At 35.7% G+C, this 26,853-nt stretch overlaps 1 protein-coding gene across 3 annotated transcripts in view; it reads left to right on the forward strand.

Moving 5' to 3' along the window:
• SEC24B (SEC24 homolog B, COPII coat complex component) overlaps positions 1 to 26,853 on the forward strand; it is a 553,630-nt gene that overhangs the window by 11,228 nt on the left and 515,549 nt on the right. For 2 of the 3 annotated variants that reach the window (XM_052681762.1, XM_052681760.1), the window contains exons 3-21: positions 476 to 661; positions 5,494 to 5,598; positions 8,533 to 8,613; positions 10,394 to 10,575; positions 12,356 to 12,540; positions 13,571 to 13,673; positions 14,561 to 14,687; positions 15,268 to 15,377; positions 16,281 to 16,393; positions 17,644 to 17,762; positions 18,092 to 18,147; positions 18,444 to 18,650; positions 19,233 to 19,356; positions 19,954 to 20,112; positions 20,568 to 20,741; positions 21,399 to 21,509; positions 22,178 to 22,353; positions 23,975 to 24,112; positions 25,859 to 25,963. In XM_052681762.1, coding sequence (XP_052537722.1) covers positions 476 to 661; positions 5,494 to 5,598; positions 8,533 to 8,613; positions 10,394 to 10,575; positions 12,356 to 12,540; positions 13,571 to 13,673; positions 14,561 to 14,687; positions 15,268 to 15,377; positions 16,281 to 16,393; positions 17,644 to 17,762; positions 18,092 to 18,147; positions 18,444 to 18,650; positions 19,233 to 19,356; positions 19,954 to 20,112; positions 20,568 to 20,741; positions 21,399 to 21,509; positions 22,178 to 22,353; positions 23,975 to 24,112; positions 25,859 to 25,963 — 2,561 coding nt within the window. The remainder of the gene's footprint in view (positions 1 to 475; positions 662 to 5,493; positions 5,599 to 8,532; positions 8,614 to 10,393; positions 10,576 to 12,355; positions 12,541 to 13,570; positions 13,674 to 14,560; positions 14,688 to 15,267; positions 15,378 to 16,280; positions 16,394 to 17,643; positions 17,763 to 18,091; positions 18,148 to 18,443; positions 18,651 to 19,232; positions 19,357 to 19,953; positions 20,113 to 20,567; positions 20,742 to 21,398; positions 21,510 to 22,177; positions 22,354 to 23,974; positions 24,113 to 25,858; positions 25,964 to 26,853) is intronic. The other variant, XM_052681763.1, reaches the window with a different exon arrangement.

Genomic DNA, 26,853 nt, shown 5'->3' on the forward strand with positions numbered 1-26,853 from the left:
TTTTGTAGCTGGGTAACCAATTGTACAATACCTGGAACCTGTGAGAGACAGGATCCTGGTCACACACAGATGACTTGCAAATTTCCTCCTTGTGAGAGGGATATGGGTAGGGAGATAGCCCTGCGTTCCTCTTGCCTAGGAAGAGGAACCTCTGCAAGCATTGTGTTTGGGAAATGGAATAAAAAATGCATTCATTTATCTTCTGCTTAACCTTGGTTGCACTATCTAACATTTTTGCCGTTTGTTTTCAGAGCAGTCTGTTATTTTAACGGAGTCTTTTACAGTACAAACCTTTCGTATTAAAGAAGACAACCATCTTTTTCATAAATACTTGTGCGAAGGCATCTCTGTGAAGTACTATGTTGTTGCTGTGGTTGTGAAATCAACATTAAATATAATTACTTTTATTGTGTATTTGCTTGCGTAAATACAAAAAAAACCCAAAAGCGTTCCTACTTTCTGCTGTTGTTTTCAGATGGCATTGATTCTTCACAGCCCGTGCAGTCTGTGAGCCAGAGCGCTCAGCTTACCAAGCCTGGGGTTGGGGCACCTGCTTCCTCTGCTCTGATATCCTCAGTGAGGACGCCGGCCCCAGGCCTATCTTCACAGCCACGATCGTCACCCTCCATTACACAGTCACCGGACTCAGCCCTTCAGGAAGGTACTAAAAGGGAATGGGGAATTGTAATACAGACCTCTGCCCTGTTCCACGTGTGGATTTGTATGCTGGAAGCTTCATTGCTCTTTTGCATTTGTCTCACTAGTGGACTTCTCCCATCTTGTCAAGCTCCTTTAGTGTTTGTGACACTCTGGTTCTGTTTGTTTTTTACTTTTCTTTTCCCTCTTGTGTTTGATTTCCTCTGGTTATATATTGTCGCTGGCTTTGCCTGCCTTATTGTCACTTGCATGTCTCTTCCTTTCAAAGTATTTCACTTAGTTCCATTAAAGAGTTGTTCACAATCCTGATATACTAGAAGAGAGGCTTAAAAGTATCTTTTGTAATAAATCTGTTGCAAAATCAGATATAAACTAGCAATAGCGTAGCTGTTTTCGTAAAACCTGCTGCAAGCTCCTGTGGAAAGCTACTGCAGGAGCTACTGATGGAGCCACAGTGTTTTGAGTTGCCTTTTAGGCTGTTTAATATCTATGTTCCTACTATTCTTAATCTAATGTATTGCAGTGTTTTATTTCTTGCTGTGTAATTTCAGAATTTTAAATCCTTATGGAAAAATAACTCATTGTGCAGAGTGGAAGTAGACGCTGGTCTTATTCAGAACAGGGTGATATAGTTAGCCTTCAAAATAATTCTCAAAACTGTAGTGTTTGGCAATCACAGTGTGCTTTTCATTTCTAACTTTAAGAGTACTGACATCCATGTGTAAACTTCTCCTTCTCTTCCATTTCTTCCTTTTTGCCTATGCAGCGAGGAACATAAAGAAATAATTTCTGTGAAGAAGATTGAATCAATTCACAAAGATGATTATTCATTGCTACTAAGTGCTACATACAGTGTACTGTTTCCAGGAAAATAACTCAGAGCTGTGCTTGATTCTTGCACAGTTCTGTAAATTGCTTTGGTACAGGGTAGAATTTAGTTGTACTGCAGTTGTGTTTGCTAGAAAAAAAAAAAAACAAATAACACTGCTTAACTTCTAAAGAAACAGCATGACCCTGTTGCAGATGAGAAAAAGGACTTAGTTGTTTAATTTTGCTTGCCTTAATGTGCTATGTATATATAGCAGATTATCTATCTATCTATATACGTACACGTTTTCTGCAGTGATTCCTAAGTAATGTATCACGTGTTCATGTGGAATTAAATCCGGATCACTGTGGTCACTGCTGAGCTCTGCACTAAATTCAAAATCATATATGTAAGTTAAGGTTTGTGCAGTATGTAGCTGGATGAGCACTCTTCACAACCAGTGCTGTGCTTGTACATATAACAGGAATATGTAGCTAAGTCATCGGGTGCTTGCAATGAGCTAATTGTATTTACATTATTGTATTAGCTGTCTCTCATCAAATGCAAATTTCTACTTTTTTGTAAGTATTAGAAGACTTTGTAAACATTTTTCAATTAGTTTCTGTTGTAGGAGTCTGAAATGCATAATGTTTTCTTGGAATACTTTTTTTGCACCAGTTAAGTGTGATAACTTCGTTTGTAGAAATTTATCTACTGAAGAAATTGAACATATCTTCTGAATATTTCTCTGGGTTCTTAGAAATTTACACGTGTTTCTCATACAGTGATGAAATGTACTGATTTTTATCCTAACAGTAGTGTTGTCTACATGGGAATGTTCTGGAAATAAGATTTGCATTCGTTCAAGTCTCTAGTGTCTTTGTTTTAAGCCCTTGTGTGGGCATTCTTATGTAGCATTTAAATATGGCAATTGCTTAGTTGGGTAAGTTCTTCCAGGGGGGTGAAAAAAAACACCTAAAATGTATTCAAGGATGTTTTGTCTTAAATGTCCATACAGTTGTAATGCAGATAAAATAATCTTTTTGGAAATGGCATCCTAGGGATGGACTTTTGTGTGCATGTATCCTATCTGGATGTTTTTTATGTACTCTCTTATGTTCTGTGTTGTTGAGAGGAACTGATAAGTAACTGAAAATAATACAAAGCTAAGATAAAGAAGAGAGTTCACTTAGTAAAAATTACTATTTGCAGTATTACAGTGTTCTTATCCTCATAGCATGTGCATTGAAAATATGAGGCTTATGCAACTGAAGACCTTTAAAATATAATCTATTTTTGCATGTCCTTATTTCATTTTCATTCTTGGTGAGGCCTCTATTATAAAACTTAACCTACATAAGCATACAGTTTGTTCTAAAGTGTTCTATTATATGAGTGGTTGTTATTTACAATATCTAGATAGTTGGCTTATTTCACAGACAGATGATTTCTTAGTATAGTTTAGCACTTTCCTTCCTTTTTTAAGCAAGGAAGTTTTAGGACTGGAAGACTTAAACAAATTATTGGCTACGTAGACGGCACTAAGCAGAATGATTAGTTATGATCACACTTGAATTGCTGTGTCAGCCACCCGTGCCTGTCCCTCAGTTGCCTTCTCCCATGTGCTTGCCTACTGGCTGTGCCACTGCCCTGTGAACCGAAGTGAGGGGTTTCTGCATCTGAGATTGACTTTTTAAATGGAGTTATTTTTCAACCAGATCAGATGATGGATTTGTTTGCATCATTGAACAGTTGTGCTGGTAGAACGCAGCAGTATCCTGAAGGCAGAAATTTGTACTACTGCTGGCAACAAAAAATAATGTTCCGAGCTGGTAAGGTGAGAGTTCAGCCAGCCCTGCTTCCAGACTTCATAATGACCTCTTAGTTTCTCATTACTAAATTACTGTCATTCACATATTTTCATTTATCTTCAGTATTCTTTCTGAACCACATGTTGTCTTTGTGTATGAACCAGTGACAGGAAAAGGAACAGTTCTAGAAATACGAGTGTATTTACTTGGGTTTTTTTTTCCCCAGCATTTTATAAAGATTTCAAAGGGGGCATAGTAGAATGACTAATTCATTCCTTTCCTTTCATTTGTCCGTGCTTGGAATTTTTGCATTGGTGTGCTCTTTTCAGGTAGATCTACTTTCCATCCTCCTCTGTCTGTGATATTTGTTAGGAATCTGTCTTTGCACTCACATGCTGTGCTGAGCTTTTGTTGTGACCTCTGTTTCTGTCACACTTCATAACTTGTCTCGTTACCAATCCCTGTTCTGATTTTTTACTTATTGCATGTCAGTGATCTTAAGTTGATTTTTCTCCTTCACCATGATTTAATTGTTCTGTCTTATTCATCAGGAGTTCTCCTGTGCCTGAGAGAATAACATGGTCTCTTCAGCTGTATTCTCTTTTGGGGCAAAGAAAGTTTTTTTTGTTGTGGGTTTTTTTTTTTTGTTTTGTATCATTATCAAGTGCATCTGGTAGCCTTCACAGGAGATGAGGAGAGGAATCAGTGGTGCTAGCTGTACAGAGAAGCTAAAACGTGATACTGTGGTTGTCTTCACTGCTTCCTAGTTATTGAGAAAAAACTCGATTGGAGTTGTAAGCTTGTGATGTGCTAAATGAAGGGAAATAATGTCAGTCACTTTGTGCACTAAACTCTGTGTGGAAGGTACAGCTTCCCAAGAATGCCGTGATACACCTTTGCTCTGTTTTCTTTTTACACTCACTGTGCATAGATGCCCTTCGCCTTGACTCTTGTTTTCCTTTACTGAAATTGAAGCAGTGCTTTGAGACTGCTTACATGAGGAAAAAAGAAAAGAAAAAAGGCATGTACCTGGTATTTTAATTAAAATAAAGGTTGATGTAGTAGGTTTGAGTTTGCAGTTGGGGTTAATAAATACTGTGATGGTTTCAGATTGTTTAAGTTGTCATATCAAGTTGTCATGAAGCCATGTCAGTTTTGTAGTGCTATGTAGTGTGAAGATAAAAAACGATCCAGTGTAATGGTGACATTGTTTCTGTGGGGAGTGAAATCCTAAACTCCTGAGTTTGGAAGATTTAGATTTTGCTATAGTGGTCAACCAGATTGCTGGGAGGGGAAATTATGTTTCTTCTTGGTGTGTCTCTTTCTGGCTGCAAGCCTGTTTCAAAAACTGTCCTAACCCTGTCCAACAGCAAAGGAAATTTAAGAGTTCTTGGAAATGTTTAGACCTAATTAGTAACATTGTGTATTCATTATAAAATACTGCAGTGTGCTTTACTCTTTTTAAAGTGATACGTGCATGTGCTGTTTTTGTGTATTGTTCACATATGTTTGTTTTAAATACCGTACGTGTCTGGTTTGGAGTTGTCTATGAGTTGTCATCAGAACTTAAACGTGAATGGTAATTTTTAAGTATTTAAGTATATGGGTCTACAAGCTTGAATTTAGGCATTAATTCTAAAATAACACTAAGTTTTCAGGTTTGCCTAGTTTAAATTTCACTGAAAGTGATGCTGAAGTTTACGTTTGAATTCTTATTCCCTGTAACAGCAGTATGTTTCATTAATTTCTGACAGCTTTCACACTTTGAAAGTGAATGCCTCCTGCTTTAAAGGGCAACTGTGCCAAGTAGATGTTGAGTATCAATGCCTTCGTAACATAATTCAAAATTATCTGAGAAGGAACACATTTATGTATAGGTGTTGCTTTTTGTAGACATTCCAGGCCAAACTGCTGTTAACCATCTATGCAGAAAGTCTGTGTGTACATAATTTACACACACAGATGTGAAACTTTCTGCTAACTTCTGTGTTACTAATACCTCACTGGCTCACTAAAAACTGCTTCTGCTGTATACTTCATAGATCAACCTTGGGTCTAGTTCTCTAGATCGTATAGGGTTGTACATTCAACTGTTTGCATGTTGGGATTTTCTCTGGAATGGCTAATATCTCTCACTTTTATTGCAATGATATGTGACTTTTGTTTCTCATCTTTCCTGTCTGTCTGATTCTTATGTTTGTGCTTTCCACTTCACAGGCATGCAGTATGGTGGATATGTTAATAATCAAGCTAGCACTGCACCAACTCCCTTGTCATCAAGTTCAGATGATGAGGAAGAGGATGAGGAGGATGAGGAAGCAGGTTGGCTTTAGCTTTACACCAGTATCTTATTCCCTTCCTACTCAAGTTTTGTTCCGTATTTCTCTCCCCTGAAGTTATTTTTCTTTATTTGAGACAGAAAGTCACTTTGACTCAGTATGTATCACGTTAACTAGAGAATTCCCATACATTAAGTACTATTGCAAACAGAAAGGAGTTTGGTAGTGGTCATCAAATGTTCTTTTCATATTAATATTATGTTTGTTTCTTTTCATATTAAGATCAGATGTTTAATGTATCTCACTGGGTAATATTCTCAGCTTAGAAGACTCACTGAGTTTTAGTATTTATATTTGAAGTAGGTTTTAAATCACCAAGTGAAGATACCGACATATGGAACTCTAGACTGATAACAGATTATTTTGCAAATAAAGCAACTGCATGCTACTTTTTATAATATTAAACAGCACTTACCTGGTTATCCATTCCATGTATAGGAAAACCTTACAATTAAGGTAGTAAAGTATAAAAATATTGGAAATTTTTAAGTTTGGGTTTTTTAAAACAGTAAACTAATCTATTTCATTTTTCTTTCTTCTTTCATTACATTTCTGCAGCTCAGAGACATAGGCTCAGTTTTAACCTGCTTGCTTTGTGGCAACCTAAATGCAGTTACTGTTTTTTAAGAAGCAGTTTCTCCTGCTTGATTGAAATGTTAGGCTTTTGGCTGCAAGGATTTTGTCTGTATTTGACAGAATTGTCTGGTTTTCAAATTCAGTGTGTTGTGTTTCTTGAACGGCAGCTGTTTCTTCCAAAGGAAGCTCAAAGAAAAGTTTGCTTTGGCGGCTGTGAGGCCGATGCTGTTTGAACTTTGCTTTCTGAAGAATAGAGGGTTTTTTTTTGTGCTGGGCTTTCTACTGAGTTTTCTGCAGAAAACTATGTTTGCCTAATCCCCTCCCCACCTCCGAGCTTCTTTTACCACAACCTTTTTTTACTTATTTTGCTCCCAAGCCCTACTAGAGACTAAATTCTCTTATTCTCTACCATCCTAAATTGTGAAGATCTGTAGTTCCGTTAAAGCTTGTAGTCTTTGAACTGTCATCGTTTTCAAAACTCAGAAGAGTGCAAGGGCATCTAGACTCAAAGCATAAGTTGTCTAACTAACAAGTTTCCTCTTTTATGCCCTGTCACCAGGGGTTGACATATATCCTGACAGATTTTTAGCTCTGGCTGTGCCAGTGGTTTTACAAAAAACAGGTGTGTTGTACATCTGGTTGTCTGTTTTTTTTGTAGGTTCTCAAAGCTTTTTTGTACTGGGACCTTTGACTATCATGCTAACTGTGTGAAAGCTTAAGTTATTTTGATGAAAATAACTAGATAATCTTAAAAGCATGTTGTAAGTATCGCTTCTGTCCGAATAGTGTCTATTATTATTTTTTAAATCTAAAAATTTTTTTTCCCTTTTTCCTAGTATCCTCTGGTCTGATGCTTTAAGTACTAAAATAAATGAACAGCTGTTGGAGCTTATTTTAAGTATAGGCAGCTATTTAATTTTATGGCAGTTCTTATGTTCTTTATTGAGGGAAAATGGTAAAATTTTAGATGCATGTAGTTACCTTAGAGTCCAGAGGTATTTCTGATCTGCAGGGAACAGCACACCTCATTGTTTTTGTAGTAAACCACATCGTTCCCAGTGGATGGTGAGGTGTGTATTAATTCTTGTCCTCATTGGTGCCCTGACTATTCTGAGAATGTGTTACAAAAATGTCAACAGTCTTAAGAAGGAAAGACCTTATGTGTAAGCTCTGCAGTAATTATATGGGATACTCTGAAGGGAATTCATGTTATTTTCTTAGGCAGATCCTGTTTGTGCTTCAGAATATCTGAGATCGTAGTTTAGCTAGAACATCTCTGTATGTCAAAATTGCTGCTTGTTTTTATTGATACTGTTTTCTGTTTAGTAGAAATAGGTCTAAGATGCATTATTTTTATTTCCAGCAGGCGCTTGAAATATTTTCTTATTTTTCTCTGTCAGTTTGTTTTCTCTTGCCCTCCAGGGAGAGCTTGGGAAGCATATATTATTTTTTATAACTCACTCTATCATTAATATCGTCTAAGGATAAAGAATATTTGATTTTATGTGCAACTGCATTCCAGATATATTTCTTTTAGTGAGTACAGCTTATTGTGGAGAAAAATGTCTAACTGGTGACTCGGTGGTTAAATGGGAAGTCTTGAAGTTGTCTTGTATGTTCAGAGTTGTGTGTATATCTTCTTGGTATTCTTTTGAAATGCAGAACAAGCTCTTCCGGTCAGATGAAAAACAACTTACTTAAACTCTTAAGTAAATCTCGTTGACCTAGTAAAAGCGTATTTTGACTTCTTAGTAGTAGGACAAAGCAAAGCTGTGCCACACACAAAATAATGAATCCGGTTTCCTTTCGTTTCTAGAACACAAAACAAACAGCAAAACCAACAAAAACTCAACCATGTTGGTACATTGGTTCAGTTTGGCCTGAAGTGGGGATGGTGCGTGATCACTCTGAAGATGATGGGAGACTTCTGTTGTTAGGAGTTGTGAGGGAAATTGTAGCAGTCTGTTTTTAAAATGTTGTACATTGCTTTGTTTCATGTGATTCAGAAAGAATAATCTCTTGGAAGAATTTTTTTGGTTTCAAGAAACAACTTTTTTGCATTGCTTTTGTCCTACCATGTGTCTCTCTTTTACCATTTGTTTTGTGTTAGTTTCTAAAAATATGTTGATTATTCATCTCTTTCCTCTCCTTTTTGCAGTGGTAATAGCTTTCAAGTCTTAGGCTATGGTGTTTGTTGTTGTGTGGTTGTTAGGTTTTGGTTGGCTTTTTTTTTTTGGTAATAAATCTTCACGGTTCCTTACCAGAGTTTTTAGAAAAAAATGTCTCAAAGATTTACTATTTGAGTCACCTAAGTTTTTGTTTTCTTTTTTTTTTTTCTTAGCACTTGATAGTTCTTCTACTACTAGCAGTGCGTCTCCTGTTCTGAACAATTATGATGCCCTGGAAGGAGGTGGCTATCCAGGTAATCCATGTGTTGTTGCATGTGAATTCTGAATTGTTTGTTTAAATTTGCTCAAGTGTCTGCTGTCTGCTGTGATTCTTTTCCCTTTCTGATGTTGATTGTTGTCCATCATTGAACAGGAGAGAGGAATTACCTTTCACCTTCATAGGAACTGGGGTAGCCTTCAGAGAGATCAAGCCTTGCTTTTTCAATCACTTCTCACAGATTTAACAGTGAAGTTTGAGTAATAATTAAGAAAAATTTCTCTGTATCACAGGCCATAGTTTCCATCATAATGTTGAGGGCAGTGCTGAAAGTGTGCTCTGTATGAAAGCAGTTATCTTTCTCTAAGTTATGCTGTGTGCCTGATTGTGTAGGCTTAGCAGCTGATAATAGCTGAGATGCACCATGTGAAGTTTTGAGAGATCAAAGATAGCAGTTAGCAGAGATGGCTGGATCAGGTTATTTTCTTTTTATTCTTCTACATGCAAAGAAGATTTGAAAAACATAGATGGTATGCTGCTTATTTTAATCTTTAGAAATATCAGGAATGTCAGGTTTATTTTATGTGATCTAAAGGTTACCTCAGTCTTCAAATCCGTCATTTTGGGAGCAGGTGGCCAAGGGTGCTTGTAGGTATGTTAGTCAATATTATGTTATATATTTTTATATTATAAATAATGGATTAATTTTGGGGGTCTGACCATCTAAGAACGTCACAGTAGTTTGCTTAGTCTATGGGTTCTTGTGTAAAGCAAAATCTGTCAGCTAAAATCTTGATACTGCTCTCCCTGTTTGGTCTGGTTGGTGCAGTAAAGGCACAAGAGACATGACTGCAGGAGTACGAATTTTAATTTTTCAGATGATAACCAAGCATTTTAGTCTTGTTGAAGAGTTATTCTGAAAATGGCTTATTCCTTATGCTTCCTTCAAAGAGTAACAGGATTAACTTTTATTCTTTTTATTTTTACACCACCCATCTGAACTGTTTGAACCAAATCCAGATTCTTCAAGATTGTTTTTTTGGGCGATTCATATGCCACTTCTCTTCAGATTTTACCAAGCCTAAATTCTTCTAAGTCTTATCTGATATTCAGAAGCGTTAAATTCGGAAGAGTAGTGTTGTTGGTTTTGGTTGTTGGTTTTTTTTGTTTGTTTTTGTTCTTTTTTAACAATAGTTGAATTTTTTATGGATTGAGGGCTGTGTATTTACTTTCATTTTAACCTTTAACAATCCTGACTCCAAAGCTCTTCTGCAGGAATAGGAAAGAGGGCTTGGATTTCTTCAAGAAAAGCACTATGTCTATATATAGGCATTAGTACTTTCAGCTCAGTGGTGTGTGTTAAGAGTATTCGTAAGTGACTGCAGAAGAGACTAAGCATCAATAGTAAATCCTGGAATATAACGTACAGAAGTGTATGAGGGTGGCTTTTGTTTTGTTGGTTTTTTTTCCTTTTTTAATTGAAAAACTTGTTTTAAAAGCTGTGGAGTTTTGAGGTGTTTTTTTTTGTTTTGTTTTGTTTTTGTTTTTTTTCAGAATGACATGTAGAAGTTTTGGATAATAGATACACAGATCTATGGTCATCTTCCCATGTATAACCCGTTTTTGGCATCAGCTGCAGTAGACTTAGTTGCTAATGGCTTATTTACATGCGATCAATGCAAAAAAAAATCTTGCTGGATAATGCAAAAATTATAAATGGGAAAAACGTTGCTTGTTAAAATGCATTCAGGAGTTGATGTCTTAACTAAGAAATTGAAATTCTACTGAATATCTGAGGGGTATTTTTGTCCTTCCAGAGACACGCTCTGTGACCAGCAGCCCAGTTCCTACTCCACCAGCCCCTCAAACATCCAAAACTTCCAAGCCCTTTGGTTATGGATATCCAACACTGCAACCTGCCTACCAAAATACAGCACCACCTACTCCTGTGCAGCCCACTAATCCAAGCCACCATCCTGGGTTTCAGCATTATCCGCAGGTTCATATTTTTATTTTGAAAGTTACTTGATGTAACAAGAAGTCTTTTCTGTATATTTCTTTTTAACATTTTATGTTTGTAATTTGTGAATGAGTAAATGTTGAGTGTCACGCTGATCTAGCTCTGAGTTCCTTGGAAGGCTTTTGAACTGAATTTTGAAGTGTGTTGCCAAGTAATTAAGCACAGCCGCTTCGCTTTTACTAATTAACCCAGTTATTAATAGCAGCTACAATTTTACAATTTATTGTTCTAAAGATCTATACTTCATTGATGGAAACAATAAGGAAGGCCCACTTACACCACTGAACCATCTTACAAGTAAGGTGTTGCCTGGAGCCCAGATGAAAGAGCTCCTCAAAACTGGGGTGCATGATGTGGCTGGCTGCCTGCTTCTGTTCTAATCTCCTGGGTACCAGAGAGCACCAAAGACCCAAACAGTTGTGTACCCAGTTCTCATTAGCAGTGCTAAGATGTGTGTAAAGGCATGTAGAAAAACAAGCCCACTGATTTGTATACGCTGCTTTTTCTGTAATAATGCTCAGCAAGCAAATGTCACCAAAGCTATTGTTGTCAGTGATCAGAATTCCTTATTGAGCTAAACATAATACCTTAAGGAAGCGTGTAGTAGCCACAAAGCCTTCCTTGGTTACAAAGGTAGTGTAAAATATGATATATAGAGAAAATGCTTAATTTTCAATTGAAAAAAATCATTCTATTCAGTGTAGATTTGTCTACATATTTTTATGTTTTTGTGTTTTTTAGGAAAATCAAATGCCACTTGAGCATCAGTTATTGATTTGGAAAACTTACAGTTTTGTGATCTCTTTTAAAAGTGTTAGTCTTTTTTATTATGATAGCTTAGTTTTAATTTAAATGTCTTACGTAATGAATCTGAAGTTGTTTTAAATTAAAACCGCTAGGCTTTAAAGGTACCTGGTTTTATCTTCCTAAGCTTTCAAGAACATTGTAGTGTCCTTTCATAAAAGTGGCAAGGCTTATTATGAAATTCTAGACTTCTTTCTTTGAGGAGACACAAGGAGAAGAGAGCATCTTAAATTCAGTCTCCAGTCATATCACGTGTTGTATAGTGAAGAGAGAGCTAGGTTCTTTTCAAGAGCACACAGCAATAAGGATAAAAAATTGCTGGGTGTGAGAGGAGAAATTCCAGTTGTACGTATAATAAAATGAAAGTTCTCCAGAATGGGATTGGGGAAGCATTAAAACAGATTGTGCTATGAAGTCTTCTATCCTTGAGCACTTTCAGAATTTACCTGGCCAAGACTGAGAGCATTCTTGTTAGCCCTGCTTGATGAGAGTGTTTTGGACTGCCAGAACTGACGTGCCTTCTAACCTAACCTTTTCTCTTCTTCTGTGGTGGTTACTATATTTAAAAATAAATATATTTATGTATGCTTAAAATGTTTTTCTTTACTTTGGATGAATTTCACTAACATCTTCAAAGAGGGAAGAAATCTCCTCAGTCTTTCTAGTTAGGTATTTCTCCTTATCCTGGAAAGCTTAAAGCTTTCAGCTGTCACTTCCAGTGACAGTTTGTATATTGTGTTTGAATTTGGTCCCGGGAAACATATTTTAAATCACTGCTGTGAAACGATATTCTTGTTTGTCTGGTTTTGTTGTTATAACTACTGTTGATATCCTTTTTAATAGAGCTCTAGAAGAAGAAAAATTGCAAGAAGATTTAAGATAGTTATGTAAATGTGACTGTGTGTTTATCAGTTTGCAATGCTCTTGGGGCGTTTCGTTTTTTTCTTTTTTTCAGCAATATCCAGGTGTGAACCAGCTGTCCTCTTCCTTAGGAGGGTTAAGTCTGCAGCATTCTCAGCAGCCAGAAGGCTTGAGGCCTGTAAACCTTACACAGGATAGAAATATTTTACCTGTATCTTCAGTTCCAGCTCCTGTACCGAACTTGAATTCTGATCTTAGGAAATTAAACTGCAGTCCGGAGTAAGTATACTGTGTCTATGTGTTATGTGCTTCAGTGACGGCTTACTTATTTTTTGATGTTACAAATAATTTAAAGCAGGCTACTGTTTTGAAATCTTTGTAATAGTATAATTCCCTTCACTCGAAAATAAGTTTGTCATCTGCATCTTTATGCAAAATATGAAGTTGTCCTGCCATCAGAATGCTTTATATGCAGTATGAGTGTAGCTTAAAACACAAAGAAACCTGCTGCATCTTTGCCTTGTGTTATCTGTCTTTAAATAAATAAAAGAATAAACTGTATGTTCAGCCATTGTAATACTGCAATTATGATGAATGATTTTACCTCCAATTAACATCCATCTGCTATTTCAAGTCAGGTGCATCTCAATATAGTGAAAATTGCTTTCCCCCCAGGCACTTTAATTCTAGTTAGAAAAGGATATATATTCTTTGCTCCAGATTAACTCGTATGGCTGCCCTGTTGGCAGTGCACTGTCCCACCAGAAAATAGGTCAGAAATGAGGGTATAATCAGTCTTAGGCATGTACAGTACTGCTGACGCTTTGGATTTCTTTAGTACTACTTCTAATTTGAAATCAGTCCTGTACTTTGTATTGCATGAATATAAAAGGTTTCGATTATCTCGGTATTTTACGTACTCTTCTGCTGCTTTCTTTTACATAAATTTTGCTTTCTTGGACTAGTGAATGCTCGATTCCTTCTTTAGTTCCCTTGTTAAAACAAAGTAAGATTTTGAGAATGAATAAAACCTGTCATTTTAAATTAAACGTATTTAAAGCAGTTCTTTCTTTGTTTCAAGTTTGTTTTGCTGTATATGTATTACAGAACTACTTAAGTGATGTAGGGGAGTCTTCTTCAATTCTTCTGAAAGTTTTTTTTAATTCCTTTTCCATTACTCTTTAAATCAGCTTTGTAAAATACAGGTTTTCTTAAATGTCAGGGTTCTTTAAAATCAGGAGTTAACACAATGTTTTTAGCATCTTTAAAACAAAATCATTTTCAATGAAATGCTTTTATTTCTTTTCAGTTCATTTCGATGTACATTGACAAATATTCCACAGACGCAGGCTTTGTTAAATAAAGCTAAACTTCCTCTGGGTTTGCTGCTACATCCCTTCAGAGACTTAACGGTAAAGTAGCTTACTTTTTTAGTATATTTATTTAATATATTCTAATATCCTTTTTGGATCAGACAGAATAAAATAAAATGACCTGTAATTACTAAATATAACAGAAGGTGCTGAAAAAAAAAAAGTTTGGGAATCAAAAGAGAGAATTTAAATCTTGAAATTACTGCCTCATTGAAATTGATAAGGGAAAAGCTTGGGACTTGCCCTCCTTTTTTTTTTTTTTTTCCTTGTTGTTGAAATGGCGAACAAAGATTTGTTTGCCGGTGGTTTTCTGGAGCTCTGAATTGAAGTTTGGAGTGTGGGGATCAAAGCTATGGGACGCTTTTTGAAAAGGTGTTCACTGTGCTTTCTTGAAAGGCAATGCTAACATGACAGCATTTATTGTGCCAGTAATACAGGCAATAGATGCTACACACAATATAAGATTGAAAGGTAGAAACTGTGTTAAAACTGTTGAGCTGCTGTTCCATTCCATCTAGCTTGTTTATAATTATGTAAAAAGGTTGACAGGTTATCTGATACAGCCTTCTTTTATTCCTGGGAATTTTTTAGCATGTAAGGTTTGCTGTCTGAGCATCCGTGGTCCCAATTTGTCCTTTAATAACTAATCTTGCTGTAGTTAGCCTTATTACTATGGCTGACTAATTTTATTTAAAGTAGTGTAGCATCTGAGATTAATGAGTTTGGATTAAGATAATTGGAATTATTACTTCTGATCTTAAAGAGATTTTTAATAGACATTGTTACACACTGTGAAAATGGTCTAGAAAAGATCATGAAAAATGATAGAATGTCTTTTGAAGCTTTTATACACTGTGCTGCACAATAATGGTCTTCATAAAATGTATTAGCTACCTTTGTAACAACTTTCTATTCTTTTGTTGTAGCAATTACCAGTGATAACATCAAGCACAATAGTGAGGTGCAGGTCCTGCAGGACATACATCAACCCTTTTGTTTCTTTCATTGATCAAAGGAGGTGGAAATGCAATTTATGTTATAGAGTTAATGACGGTAAGTTTTGTAACAGAAGAAGCTTGCATTAATATAATATATTTCTAGTATTTGCATTGTATCACTCCGTGGGATATTCTTAAATAGATTAAAATGATAGTGATCTGAAGATGTTTTTTTAAGCATCTGGATTTTGTCAGATATTGTGCATTTCTTAAGAAAAAATCATTTTGCAATTCTGTGGGAGACTGAGAATGTAATCAAATTACCCCGGCTTATTTGTGTAATAAAATCAATTTACACCACCAACTGCCATTGTAACATGCAACTGGACGGATGATGACAGCTAAATACTGTGTGGAATCTAAGCCAGATATTATGATAAGCAGTAGAGATTGAAGCTTGTTGTGAAAGACTCAATTTGCATTCCTTCTTTGAACGTTTGGGTTATTTTGCTGTTGAAAATGAAGCTTTTTTCATTTCTAGTTTTTTAACTTTGATGTATGGGATGCTTTTTGTCTTGTATCCTTAATGCGAATATTTTTCCTCTGAATTATTGAAATCTGTCTGTGTTCATTTCAGTAATTGTTTTTATTTGCTAGCAAGCATATAAATTCTGGAAACTTTTTTTTTTTCCTAGTCCCTGAAGAATTTATGTATAATCCTCTGACGCGATCTTATGGAGAGCCGCACAAACGGCCAGAGGTCCAAAATTCTACAGTGGAGTTCATTGCTTCCTCTGACTATATGGTAATAAATTGTTGTGGTGAGCTTCCACAGAATTGCACGTTAATATAAATGCACTTGAAGTTAACGTTGAACATGGCATGTTGCTCAGGTGATATGTAGTGATTTTCCTATAAAGATACTCCAAGACCAGAGAACACTTAAAGCTCATATTTTTTTTGAGTTTTGGCAAAAGTATATATTCAATCCAGTGCACTTGAACATTACACAGTCTGTTTTGATTGTGGTACAGTGCGGTTTCTGGATTTTCCCTTTTAGTGAAGAGGTTTTGAAAAGCTGGTTGTGAAATAACAAGAGAGCTGGGTTCAAATTATTATTATGTTTCTAACCAGTAATCAACCTATGATTGCTGTAATAGTAGTCTTGTCTTAAGAATGATAAACAAAGCTTGGAAATTGGCCCTGTTCGTAATGACAGTGTTAATTGCAGCAAAAGTAAATTGCTCTTTTGAAATGGAATTGGAGCACTGTGGACAAAATGTTTGGGAATGAGTAAGTAGAGCTTGCTATGTAGTTGTAAATAGACTATTTTTAGCACAGATTAATGTATCGTGTTGTCCACATTCTGAAAGACCAATGAGTTTAGAAGAGTAAATTCTGTATCTGGGAGAAAAACTTGATGCTAGAGTTTAGTGTTGGAAGGAGAGTCTAACAAATTGTTTTTTTGTTCTGAAACATAATGTTGTATACTGTTGCAAATAAGGAGTGTTAACCACTGGGAATTATTTTTATATAAGAATTTATTCACCTGACTGTTAGTTAATTTTATTCTTTGGTACGATGTGTAGCTTGCATTATTTTAAATATTCCCTTTGTCACCCTTCTATTGACTGAAGTTCTTTAACATTTCTTTAACTATGATTTTTGTGTTTCTCTTTTTTTTATTTTTTTTTTTTTTACTTTGTAGCTTCGTCCTCCTCAGCCTGCGGTGTATTTATTTGTTCTAGATGTCTCTCATAATGCAGTGGATGCTGGATATTTGACAATAGTCTGCAATTCATTGCTGGAAAACCTGGACAAGTAAGAATATAAGTAATCTCTTAAAATTAGCTAATAAGTGATTATGAATTGTAGTAACCTAAAGTTTTGAAGACAACTTGCATATGATGTTTAAAAGTGCTGTCCCTCAGGGACAGAAGTTCACAAGATTCTGAAATGAAACATTCACGTCTTAAAAACAGGAACAGCGGTAATAACAGTACAATAAAATAGAGCAACTCAGAAGTGTCTTCCCATTTTGTGGTTAAAGGTGGATCTGTGAAGAATATAGAGCTGTAATTTCTAAGAATATGAACAAAGATGTAAAATGCTCATTTATGATTAGGAACAACAAAAATAGTTAAATGACAGATTTTGGCCAGCCTTCAGATGCTGAAACAGCTGAGATGCTGCATAATGAAGTGTTGTAACGGCTAGTGTGAAGCTGCCTAGTTGAATTGTACAGTCAGTTTGGGTTTTTTACATCAGTTAGCTGTGTCTATCTGTGCCACCTTCTGTACGTCCCTCATTTTTGCACTAGAACAACATCTGGAATTTTTGTTGGTGCTTTTTGTGGGAGGACTGATGAACTTCACTATGCTCGTGCGTCTCAAAAAATGATACACATCGTATGGAAACCTTTCTTTGGAAATTCTTTTCCACAGCATCTTATTAGGAAACTTAAAATTTTCATTTTTGATAAAGGCACCAACACATACATAAAATTCTTCACTTACAAATACTATATTAGTCTTTGTTCAGAGTCTCATTTTTAAGAAAAATCATAAAATGCCATGTGTTTGTAATGCCGTACATAAGAATATGGGCCAACCTCCCCATTTAATACGACACCCAGGGCCCCGTCCAATCTGGCCTTGCACACCTCTGGGGACAGGGCATCCACAACCTCTCTGGGCCTGTTCCAGCACCTCACTACTCTCTGCAAAGAACTTCTCTCTGACATCCAACCTAAATCTTCCCTCCTGCAACTTAAAACCATTTCCCCTTGTCCTGCAGTTATCAACCCTTTCAAAAAGTTGATTCCCCTCCTGTTTGTAGGCTCCCTTCAGGTACTGAAAGGATGCATTGAGGTCACCCCGCAGCTTTCTTTTCTCCAGGCTGTACAAGCCCAGCTTCCTCAGCCTGTCTTCATAGGGGACTGTCCTTTTCTGTTTTCTTCTCACCTTTGTAAGTGAACTGATGAACTTTAGCAGAAGCTTTACATATGTATGTTCTTTATGAGTGAGAAACATAGAGCCTAATAGTTGTCTTTTTCTTCTACTAATGCTTAGGCTGCCTGGAGACTCAAGAACAAGAATAGGATTCATAACATTTGACAGCACTGTTCAGTTTTACAACTTGCAAGAAGGTTTATCTCAGCCTCAGATGCTCATTGTTTCAGATATTGATGGTAAGTCACAAGAAAGCGGAGACATAAATTTTTGTATTTTGTCCCTCTAACAGAAAGATTTGAGTCTCTTGAATATTCCAGTGTTAGGTGAATTTTATTGAATTTATAGGGAATATATTTTTGAAAAATAATCATATGCTATCTATGATGCTTAAAAAGTGAAAATCAAACATTAACTTGGCTTTGAATAAAGCAAGCTTTGTAAAGGTTACTTAGCTCTCAGAAAAGTAGATGTTATTTGGTGGCAGTTACAGCAGTGAGCAATGAAATGTTTTGTTCTATGTTAATGTTGTTGTTTCCTTATTAACTTTTTTCCCTTTTTTCTACAGATATTTTCCTACCTACACCAGATGGCTTACTAGTAAACCTCCATGAAAGCAAAGAGGTATGGTTACTCAAAATTAGCTTATCACAGTTAAGCAGTTAAATATTCATAATGAAAGTTCCTTTTAAAGTTTGAATTCAAGACTATCTGCGTAATGTGTAAATGTAATGTTACTTCCTAGCTATAAAAAATATTACACTTCATTTGGCATGTCATTTTTTAGCATTACTATTTTGTTTTCCCCTCTCGAAACTAAGCTATTTGGTATTGATTGTTACGGCAAAACAACTTGTTAGAAATAGCAGAAAATCTGAAGCTTGCAAATCTCATAAACAGCTTTTAATCTGTCTTTGCAGCTAATAAAAGATCTGTTGAATGCATTGCCAAATATGTTCACTAATACAAGAGAAACGCACAGCGCCTTGGGCTCTGCTCTTCAGGCTGCATTTAAACTGATGTCTCCAACGGGAGGTCGGATATCTGTTTTTCAAACTCAGTTACCATCCTTGGGTGCAGGGCTTTTGCATTCCAGAGAAGATCCCAATCAAAGGTCGAGCACAAAGGTATAAAAGCTTAGGTATACATCTCAGGAGTCTAGTGACTGGGCACGTCTCTCTGACTTGCAGAGCTTGCAGATCATTATTGCAGTTCACTAAATTTGAAATGCACAGAGTTAACAAATGTGTGCGGTGACTAATTTAAGCATACATTTGTGGTACTGCGCGTGAGCTGTTCTTTGGGCCTTTGGTGTAGAACTTTTCTTGACATGGAAAAGAAAGCGTGTGCATCTTCTAATCCGTTTGTCATCAGCTTGGGCTTTGAGTGTACATAACAGGAATGTATTGACCTGTACACTTCAAACATGATTTCTTAATGTATTTATAAGGCCGACAACAATATCTACGAGTTTATGTGTAATTATATTAACTTTTATTTGCATGAGTGTGTAAACTTCTCTAAAAGGATTATAACTGCTTATAAAGGTGAACTAAAGTAACATGCAACATAAAATTTTATTTAAAAGTGCCTATAAAGAATTGCTTACAGGTAACTTTTGCTATTAAACAGTGCGTCTGTTGTTTCTTAATGTCTTAAGGGAGCACATTCAGCGATCTAATTCTTTCCTGTGTAATTTTTCACCAAAGGTGGTCCAGCATCTTGGTCCAGCAACAGATTTCTATAAAAAGTTGGCATTGGACTGCTCAGGCCAGCAGACTGCTGTGGATTTATTTCTCTTAAGTTCACAATATTCTGATCTAGCTTCCCTTGGTAAGGAGTACCTAACACATGTATTTATTCCTTCCATAGTGTTTGTTTGTTTGTTTCATTCTTTAATTGTGTCACTCATTTTGCACTTCTGTAAATGCAACTAATGCTGCTGAGGCGTTGACTTTGAAGTTGATATCAGTAAAGAACAGGAGTATTGGATTAGTGTCATCAAAGATAATTTATTCTGAGGAGATCTCAGGTTTAAACCAGGAAGTACCTTTCTACTCAAACACAGAAAGCAGTCTGACGGCAGGAAATGAATGAAGTTCAATCAGAGGAGAGCTGTGAGCTGTTCTCACCTTTCTGTACTAAGCCAAAATTTGTCTGTGCACAGCTTTGATAGAGCAGACAACCAGTATTTGGATGTGCACTCCTGTCTTAGTTGCTGAAGGTAGTTGGGGATGTTGAAGTAAATGGTCACTGTGTGTTGAAGTGACAATATTACTGTCTTCAGTGAACTGAGTCACAGACAGTTCTTGTCATACAGATGTAGTTCACATCGGGGAAAAAGGTCAATAGAGATGTGGCTTGCAGAACATTGTATGCAATTTTTACGTCTTGGTTTACTTCTTCACCGTATCTTTTTGTTCTTCACAGCTTGCATGTCCAAGTACTCTGCAGGATGCATCTATTATTACCCATCTTTCCACCATAGCCATAATCCTGCTCAGGCTGAAAAACTGCAGAAAGACCTTAAAAGATACCTTACCAGGAAGATAGGATTTGAGGCGGTTATGCGCATAAGATGTACAAAAGGTATATTAAGATACTGTTACATGTGAGAAAGTTGATGTAAACATTTGAACTGTTATTTTGAATGTGCTTATCTTTTACGGAAGAATAAGATACTGGCAACTTCCACAGCAGCTGTTGCATTAGCATTTTCCATTTGGGTAATGGGGTCTTTTTTTTTTTTTTTTTTTTCCCCCGCTTTGTTTAGTTAAGATTGTGCCATTTCAGTTTCAATTTAGTTGAAATGTATAGTGTAAGAGCAGTAGTCAGTTTGGAGTGTCAGAATTGAACGTGAAATCTACAGGATCACTCTGAAATGTCTAATGAGTGTAGTAATTGATTCTGCTTAATATTTGGTGTAAATATTTTCAGTATATGTTTCTGTGTTTTTAAACATAGAGTGCTTGTGGGCTTTAAATATTTACCAGAATTTTTCACACTGTTAACTGTACTGTCTGAATTATTTGATCTACTTGTAGGTCTCTCAATACACACTTTTCATGGGAACTTTTTTGTCCGATCTACTGACTTACTGTCTCTCGCCAACGTCAATCCTGATGCTGGGTTTGCAGTACAAATGTCCATTGAGGAGAGTCTGACTGACACATCTTTAGCTTGTTTTCAAACTGCTCTTTTGTACACTTCCAGCAAAGGTAATGAGATTCAAATGAATTTGCCACTGTTTGCACTTGTTTTGTTTTTACTATGATGTTTGTATAGCTAGTTGCACAGGTCTTTGTTTGTCTTCGTAGCCTAGGGGAATCTTGTCAAAATTAAGGAGCCTGCTTGGCAGTTAGTCACATTCAGTAAGTCTTCACAAACACTATTTTGCTGGAGGTTGATAGTTTATCTCCATTTTAAGTAAAGTAATCTTGCTGAAGAATTTTATTTAAAAGTCATACTACTGTTTTAAGCAGTAACGTGTTTGACATTTCATGCGGAATCAGAGCTAGGAGAGTGATGTACTTGAGCCAGTTTCTAGTATTTTGAGTGGGCATAAAGAATAGCAGCCACTTTCTGTTGTGGAAGATGTCTTCCCAAAATTTTGGAATGGAAAGCTACGTACTTTGTCTGTAGGATCAAAACACAGTTTACTGCTTTGTTATGAACCTGTTCTGACACATAAGTTAAATACTTTAGAGCCTTTCTGAATTAAAGACAAGGGTAGGAGATGATGATACAGCAAATTCCCTGACTAGTGTTCTTTTTACGAAGAGCTTGTATCTCAGATGAGAGGAAATAGGATCTCCTGTTGTATATCGTCTGCTGCCAATGAATACTGTGTGATGATTCCTACTTTTTTTTTGTAGGTGAACGTCGAATTCGAGTGCACACACTTTGCTTGCCTGTAGTAAATTCACTGACTGATGTGTATGCAGGAGCTGATGTACAAGCAGTTGTATGCCTCTTAGCAAACATGGGTGAGTACAGGTCAGAAAGATTAAAATATCTTTTCTCCTGTTCTCTTTAAACAAATTTGTGAATGAGGCCTGGCTATTCCTTTTCCTGTTGGTTTTCCTGTGCTTGAAAAAGAAAGGAACAAGATGAGAGTACTTCTGATGTTCTCTTCTATGTGTTAGTTTCCTGTCATTGCTGGGTTGAGGAGCCTTGCTGATCTCCTACTTGCTGGTCACCAGTTGCTACTTCAGTAGCAGAATGATCTCTGCCATGGAATGTGTATGGCTCGGTAGGATTCTAGTGTATGGCAAAAAAATCAGAAAAAAATAAACAGTACTTCTGTATGTTCTTGTAAATGTGCATTCAGTCCAGCAGGTGGCTTCCTCCAACCAAAAGATTTGTAGCCCTTTCTTAGCAGAGAAAAGTGAAGTTCAAGTTGCCCTATCCATTGTGCCGTTGAAGTGATGGGAGAAAATGCATCTGTATACCACAGATTAAACATATTATTAGAACTCCTCAAGAACGGGAATGAGAAAGTACAGATCAGCGTGGTGCTTTTTTTTTTTTTTTTTTTTTTTTTTTTTTTTTTTTTTTTTTTCCCTTTGAGCATCATGAAAGGGATCTTTTCTCTATGGAAAATGGAGCAAATGAATTAAACTCTAGTAACTTCTTTTATCCTTCTATCCAACAGCTGTGGATCGCTCAGTTTCATCTAGTCTTCCAGACGCAAGAGATGCCTTAGTTAATGCTGTGGTAGACTCTTTGTCAGCATATATGTCAACTGCCTCAAACCTGCAGCAGTCTATGCTGATAGCACCAAATTCCCTCAAGTTGTTTCCACTCTATGTTTTGGCTCTCCTCAAACAGGTGTGTGTAAGTTAGAGCTATTGATGTTTGATTCGTGGTACAGTTTGAGTAATTTTTCACCTAGATCAAGCAGTGTCTGTCTTATGCTATAATTATCCAAAACTGTATATATAGTTTAATTATATATGTATATGTTTAATTGAACTTGAAGGATCAAAACAAAAATTAGCTTATTTAAATTATTAGTGCTGGAACAGGTTTTTGTTTTACTTGAATTTGTAGTTTTTAACAGATATATATATATATTTTTTTTTAACTATGTGTGTATGTATAGTATATAAAAAATACATAGTAACAGTAATTCTTAGGTTCTTGGCAACTAATTAATGGTGCCCAAAGGGATTCTCGTAAGCCATTTACTAGTAATTCATTTTATTTTATGAAGAAGAAAACCAATAGTTTTCAGTACATATTCTTTGTACTTTCACGTACTAAGAAGGAAAATTAGTTACTGAGGAAAAAGGGAATATTTTAAAGTTATTGTAAAATTAGTTACTGGTTTTTTTTTTTTTTTTTTTTTTTAAGAAATGTCTTCATTCTTTCTTAAAGAACTCATTACTTGCATATAGTGAGAGCTTACCATACACAGACTTTTATGTTCGATAAATGTCTTAGCTTTAAGAGTGTTGTTTGATAGTTGAATGTTCGTTCTTATTACAAACAAAGCTTTCTGTAAGTTCAGTTGTAAATCGTACTGAAATCAGTTTTTCTTTGATGTAGCGATGACTTTAGTGACTAATATACTGATTAGGTCTTTTTAACCATTACGTCAGTTAGAATGAGGAAAAAATGACCATTTGATATCAGGAGAATCCGTGTAAAAGACAGAGTAGAAGTAATAGGGGCTGTGGAAATAGTTCAGTGCAGTTTTAGAGTTATCTCCATTAACAATAATAAAAAAGCCTGAAATAAAGGAAAACTGAAACTGGAAGAAAAAAAATGACTGGCATGCATAGCTTTGGTAGAGAAGTGAATTTGCATTTTGATTATAGGAATATTGTTCTCCTTTCAGTCAGGCGCTTTCTCCGTCGTGTTGTTTCTCACAGCAGTAGTTTACCAGTTGTTCCTAAAAAGAGCTGAAATGTTAATAGTAAGGAGAGTTATAAAATGAAAGTTATCCTATGATTACCTACTTTCTGCTACAAAATGTGCAAGTATATTTCCATCCGGGAGCTTTTCCTTAACATTTTATTTTTAGTAATATAAAATCAGATTTAATCTTATCCTTGCAAGTATCATTTTTGAACTCTACTGGGTTCTTACCTTCCTGTGGTCATTGTGTCAGTGAGTAAGTCAGTAAGGCTTGTCCAGAATGAAAATGAGAAATGCCAACCGTGTACAAATGTTACATGAAATAGAGGCATTTTAAAAATTTTTTCTTTTTCATCTGTAAGGAGGGATAAGTGATTAATTTTGTAATGTTATTCTATTCAAGTTGCATTTGAAGGAATTTTCTAGCGTAGTGCTAGTATTTCATTTTAAAAATTGGTTTTTTTTTTAATGTCTGAGACAGGTATGCTTGACGCTACCAAAATTTAGGAAATAGGCTATTTAGGTGTGACATAAAACACGGGATTTATTTGAGTAACTATGTTTTTTTTCTTTTTTTTTTTTTCCACAGAAAGCTTTTAGAACAGGCACTAGTACGCGCTTAGATGATCGTGTTTATGCAATGTGCCAGATAAAGAGTCAGCCTCTTGTCCACATGATGAAAATGATACATCCCAACCTGTACAGAATAGACAAGTTGATTGAAGAGGTAATGTATGAAGCCTAACTTGTAACATTTTCAAGCTGTAATGGAGCGTCTTTTAAGCTTTAATGTGTTACAGTAATTTGTAAACCAGGCATTTTTCACATGCGTGCTGAAGAGAACTTCGGTTTTTTCTTCATCTTGTTTCAGTGACTACAATAATTCCACGGTTTTCAATCATATAAAGAAAGCAGAGATTCTATGCTTTAGATGCATATTCAGTGTGTTTTAGTTTTAGAGTTGTCTGAGGAGAAATGGATGAAATATAATGAGTACATAGTATTTTTCTTGTGTGCTGAAACCAGATCAAGATGGCTGGTTTAACCAGCTTTCAGACGTTTCTGTGCTGTGGATGAAGTCTAGACTATCAAGATCAGTCCCATTAAATATTTTAAGAAGAAAACTAGTTTTTAATTATGTGCCCTTTACGGAGGTGGTTTAGGAAATGAATTTAGTGGTAAGAAGTAAGATGAAATTTCACTTATAAGCAAAGGCAGCTGTAACTGAAAGTAAGTTAGTTTTGTTTTTAATTGTTTTCTTGATCAGTCTTGATCAATTGTGATCAGTCATGCTTACTTACAACCCTTACATTAGCTTTGCAAAAAAAAAAAAAAGAACATGACATGTAAGTGTTCATTTTTAAGTATCATACAAACTTATATAGGCAATTGAGTACTTGCTCTGGCAATTAATATCGTTCAGCACAACGTGTAAGCTATTTACCTTGTCAAACTGTCTTTTAAATTATTCCATAAATTCACAGTATTCTTCAGCAGTATTGACTTGTGAGGTTTTTCAGATTTTTTTTTTTTTTTGTTCCCCCTATTAGAAGTGAATTTCAAGTAGCCCTATCGAGATCGTTTCCGCACAAGTGCCATTAACAACACTGCATTTCAGAGTCTGAGTGCTGTAAAAAAGCAAAACAAAGACAACCAACAGCAGCAATCTTTTTTGGGAGATTCAATTTTATTTGCAAAGGATTTCAGATTAGTCGCTTCCAGTGGAACAATAAAGCATAGGGTCTATTTAACCTACTGATGTTAGTTAAGCCTCATGTTAAATTACGTAAAGGAGTGTTAATCTGCTGTTTAATATTGGCTCACTTTGAAATATTAATGTGAATTGCTGCTCTTAGATCTCTTTCTGTAGAAAATTGTAAGCTTTAAAAAAATTGCAAATTTTTCTGTTAATACTCAATTCTTGGACTATTAAGCATAGTATGGAACTTCTACAAGTGAACTACAGTAGCTTAATTTTCATGTTTGCATATAAATCCTGATTTCTTTTGTATTATAATATGGAATTTTTATTTATTTATTTGTTTGTTTGTAGTCTTGTTCTGCGTGGGGATGTGTTTAGCCTCCAGAATGTGTTGCTCCTTATTCACTAAATGTTTCACAGGTTTCTTCGTAGCTATTTAGCTTTATCCCATTTTAATCTGAAATATGGCTGGATGTTGTTTTGACTCATTGGTTTAAGTTTTTTTCAGCATTGCTCTGGCTTAATGAACTTATCATCTAAAAAAAAAAGAATAATATAAAGCAAGCTTTGGTTAAATGACAAGTTAGAATTTGTTGATACAAGTGTGATCATATAGATTGAATGTAGCATTTTTTACATGAGAATGCTCAAAATGTTGCTGGAGATTACCTGTGCTTTTTCTTCTTTTGGCACATCAGGTTAAGACAAAAATAATGATGTACGAAATTTTTTTTTATATTACTGTGTTACTGCCTGTTGTTTTCTTTACAGAGTACAATACATGTGAATGACAGAGTTGTTCCTCAGCCTCCTCTTCAGAAGTTATCTGCAGAGAAGTTGACAAGAGAAGGAGCTTTCCTTATGGATTGTGGTTCAGTAAGTTACTAGTTTTATATATTCAAGATGCACTCCGAATTGTTGAAAGCAGTCAGTTTTCAACAATAGTTCCGGTGTTCATATTTTGGCCTCTGGAACATCTATAATACAGATTGTATATTAAGTTGCAAAATGTTCCTTTTTTCACACTAAATAAATTGGCCAAGAGTTTGTATCGACTCTTTTTTCTGACAATAATGTATTTCCATTTTCAAAAGTTTATTTTAATGGATATTAAACTGCAGGGGCTGAAGTCTGTCTAACAAAGCACTTAGCCATCGAGGGGGGCGCTTTCTCAGTTATGCACAACTCTCAGTGGTTTTATGGTATGTGGCTCACATGAGGTAAGAGTTGCAAGAACAGGGGAGTTGTAGGACTTGATTAAAACCTGTAAATACAGTTGAAGTTAATCTTAGGAATTACCCCAAAAACACTTACTGGTACAAAACATGCTACTCCTGTAATGCGATAAAATATTACACTGCTCTAATGGCACTGTAGAAGGAAAGCACTTGAGGGTTCTGGAGCTAAGTGTGAATGTCAAACTAGTTGCTCTCTCCTTAGGTCAGCAGTAATTGTTTCAGTGTGTTTTGATACATGCTGCTTTGTGTAACTTGTTGAGAGTGGAAGTCCGTGTGCAGAATTGGATCCGGTGTGCGACTTTAGTTCTAGGTTTTCTATTTTATGAGGTAAAATGCATTAACTGTACCAACATAGACACATCCTGCATCCTTGCTCTTTCCTTATTTGCATTTTAACTTAATTTTTTTTTTCTTTTTTTACTTTTAATGATCTTACTCCAAATGGTACCAATTATTCCTAAGGTAGGGTTGAATTAATGAATATAGAAGTGGAGTGCAGCTGGTGACACAAGCTCTCAGGTGATAAAT

The sequence above is a fragment of the Tympanuchus pallidicinctus genome, unplaced genomic scaffold (genome assembly GCF_026119805.1).
Source record: "Tympanuchus pallidicinctus isolate F22 unplaced genomic scaffold, pur_lepc_1.0 scaffold2, whole genome shotgun sequence".
Taxonomy (NCBI): domain Eukaryota; kingdom Metazoa; phylum Chordata; class Aves; order Galliformes; family Phasianidae; genus Tympanuchus; species Tympanuchus pallidicinctus.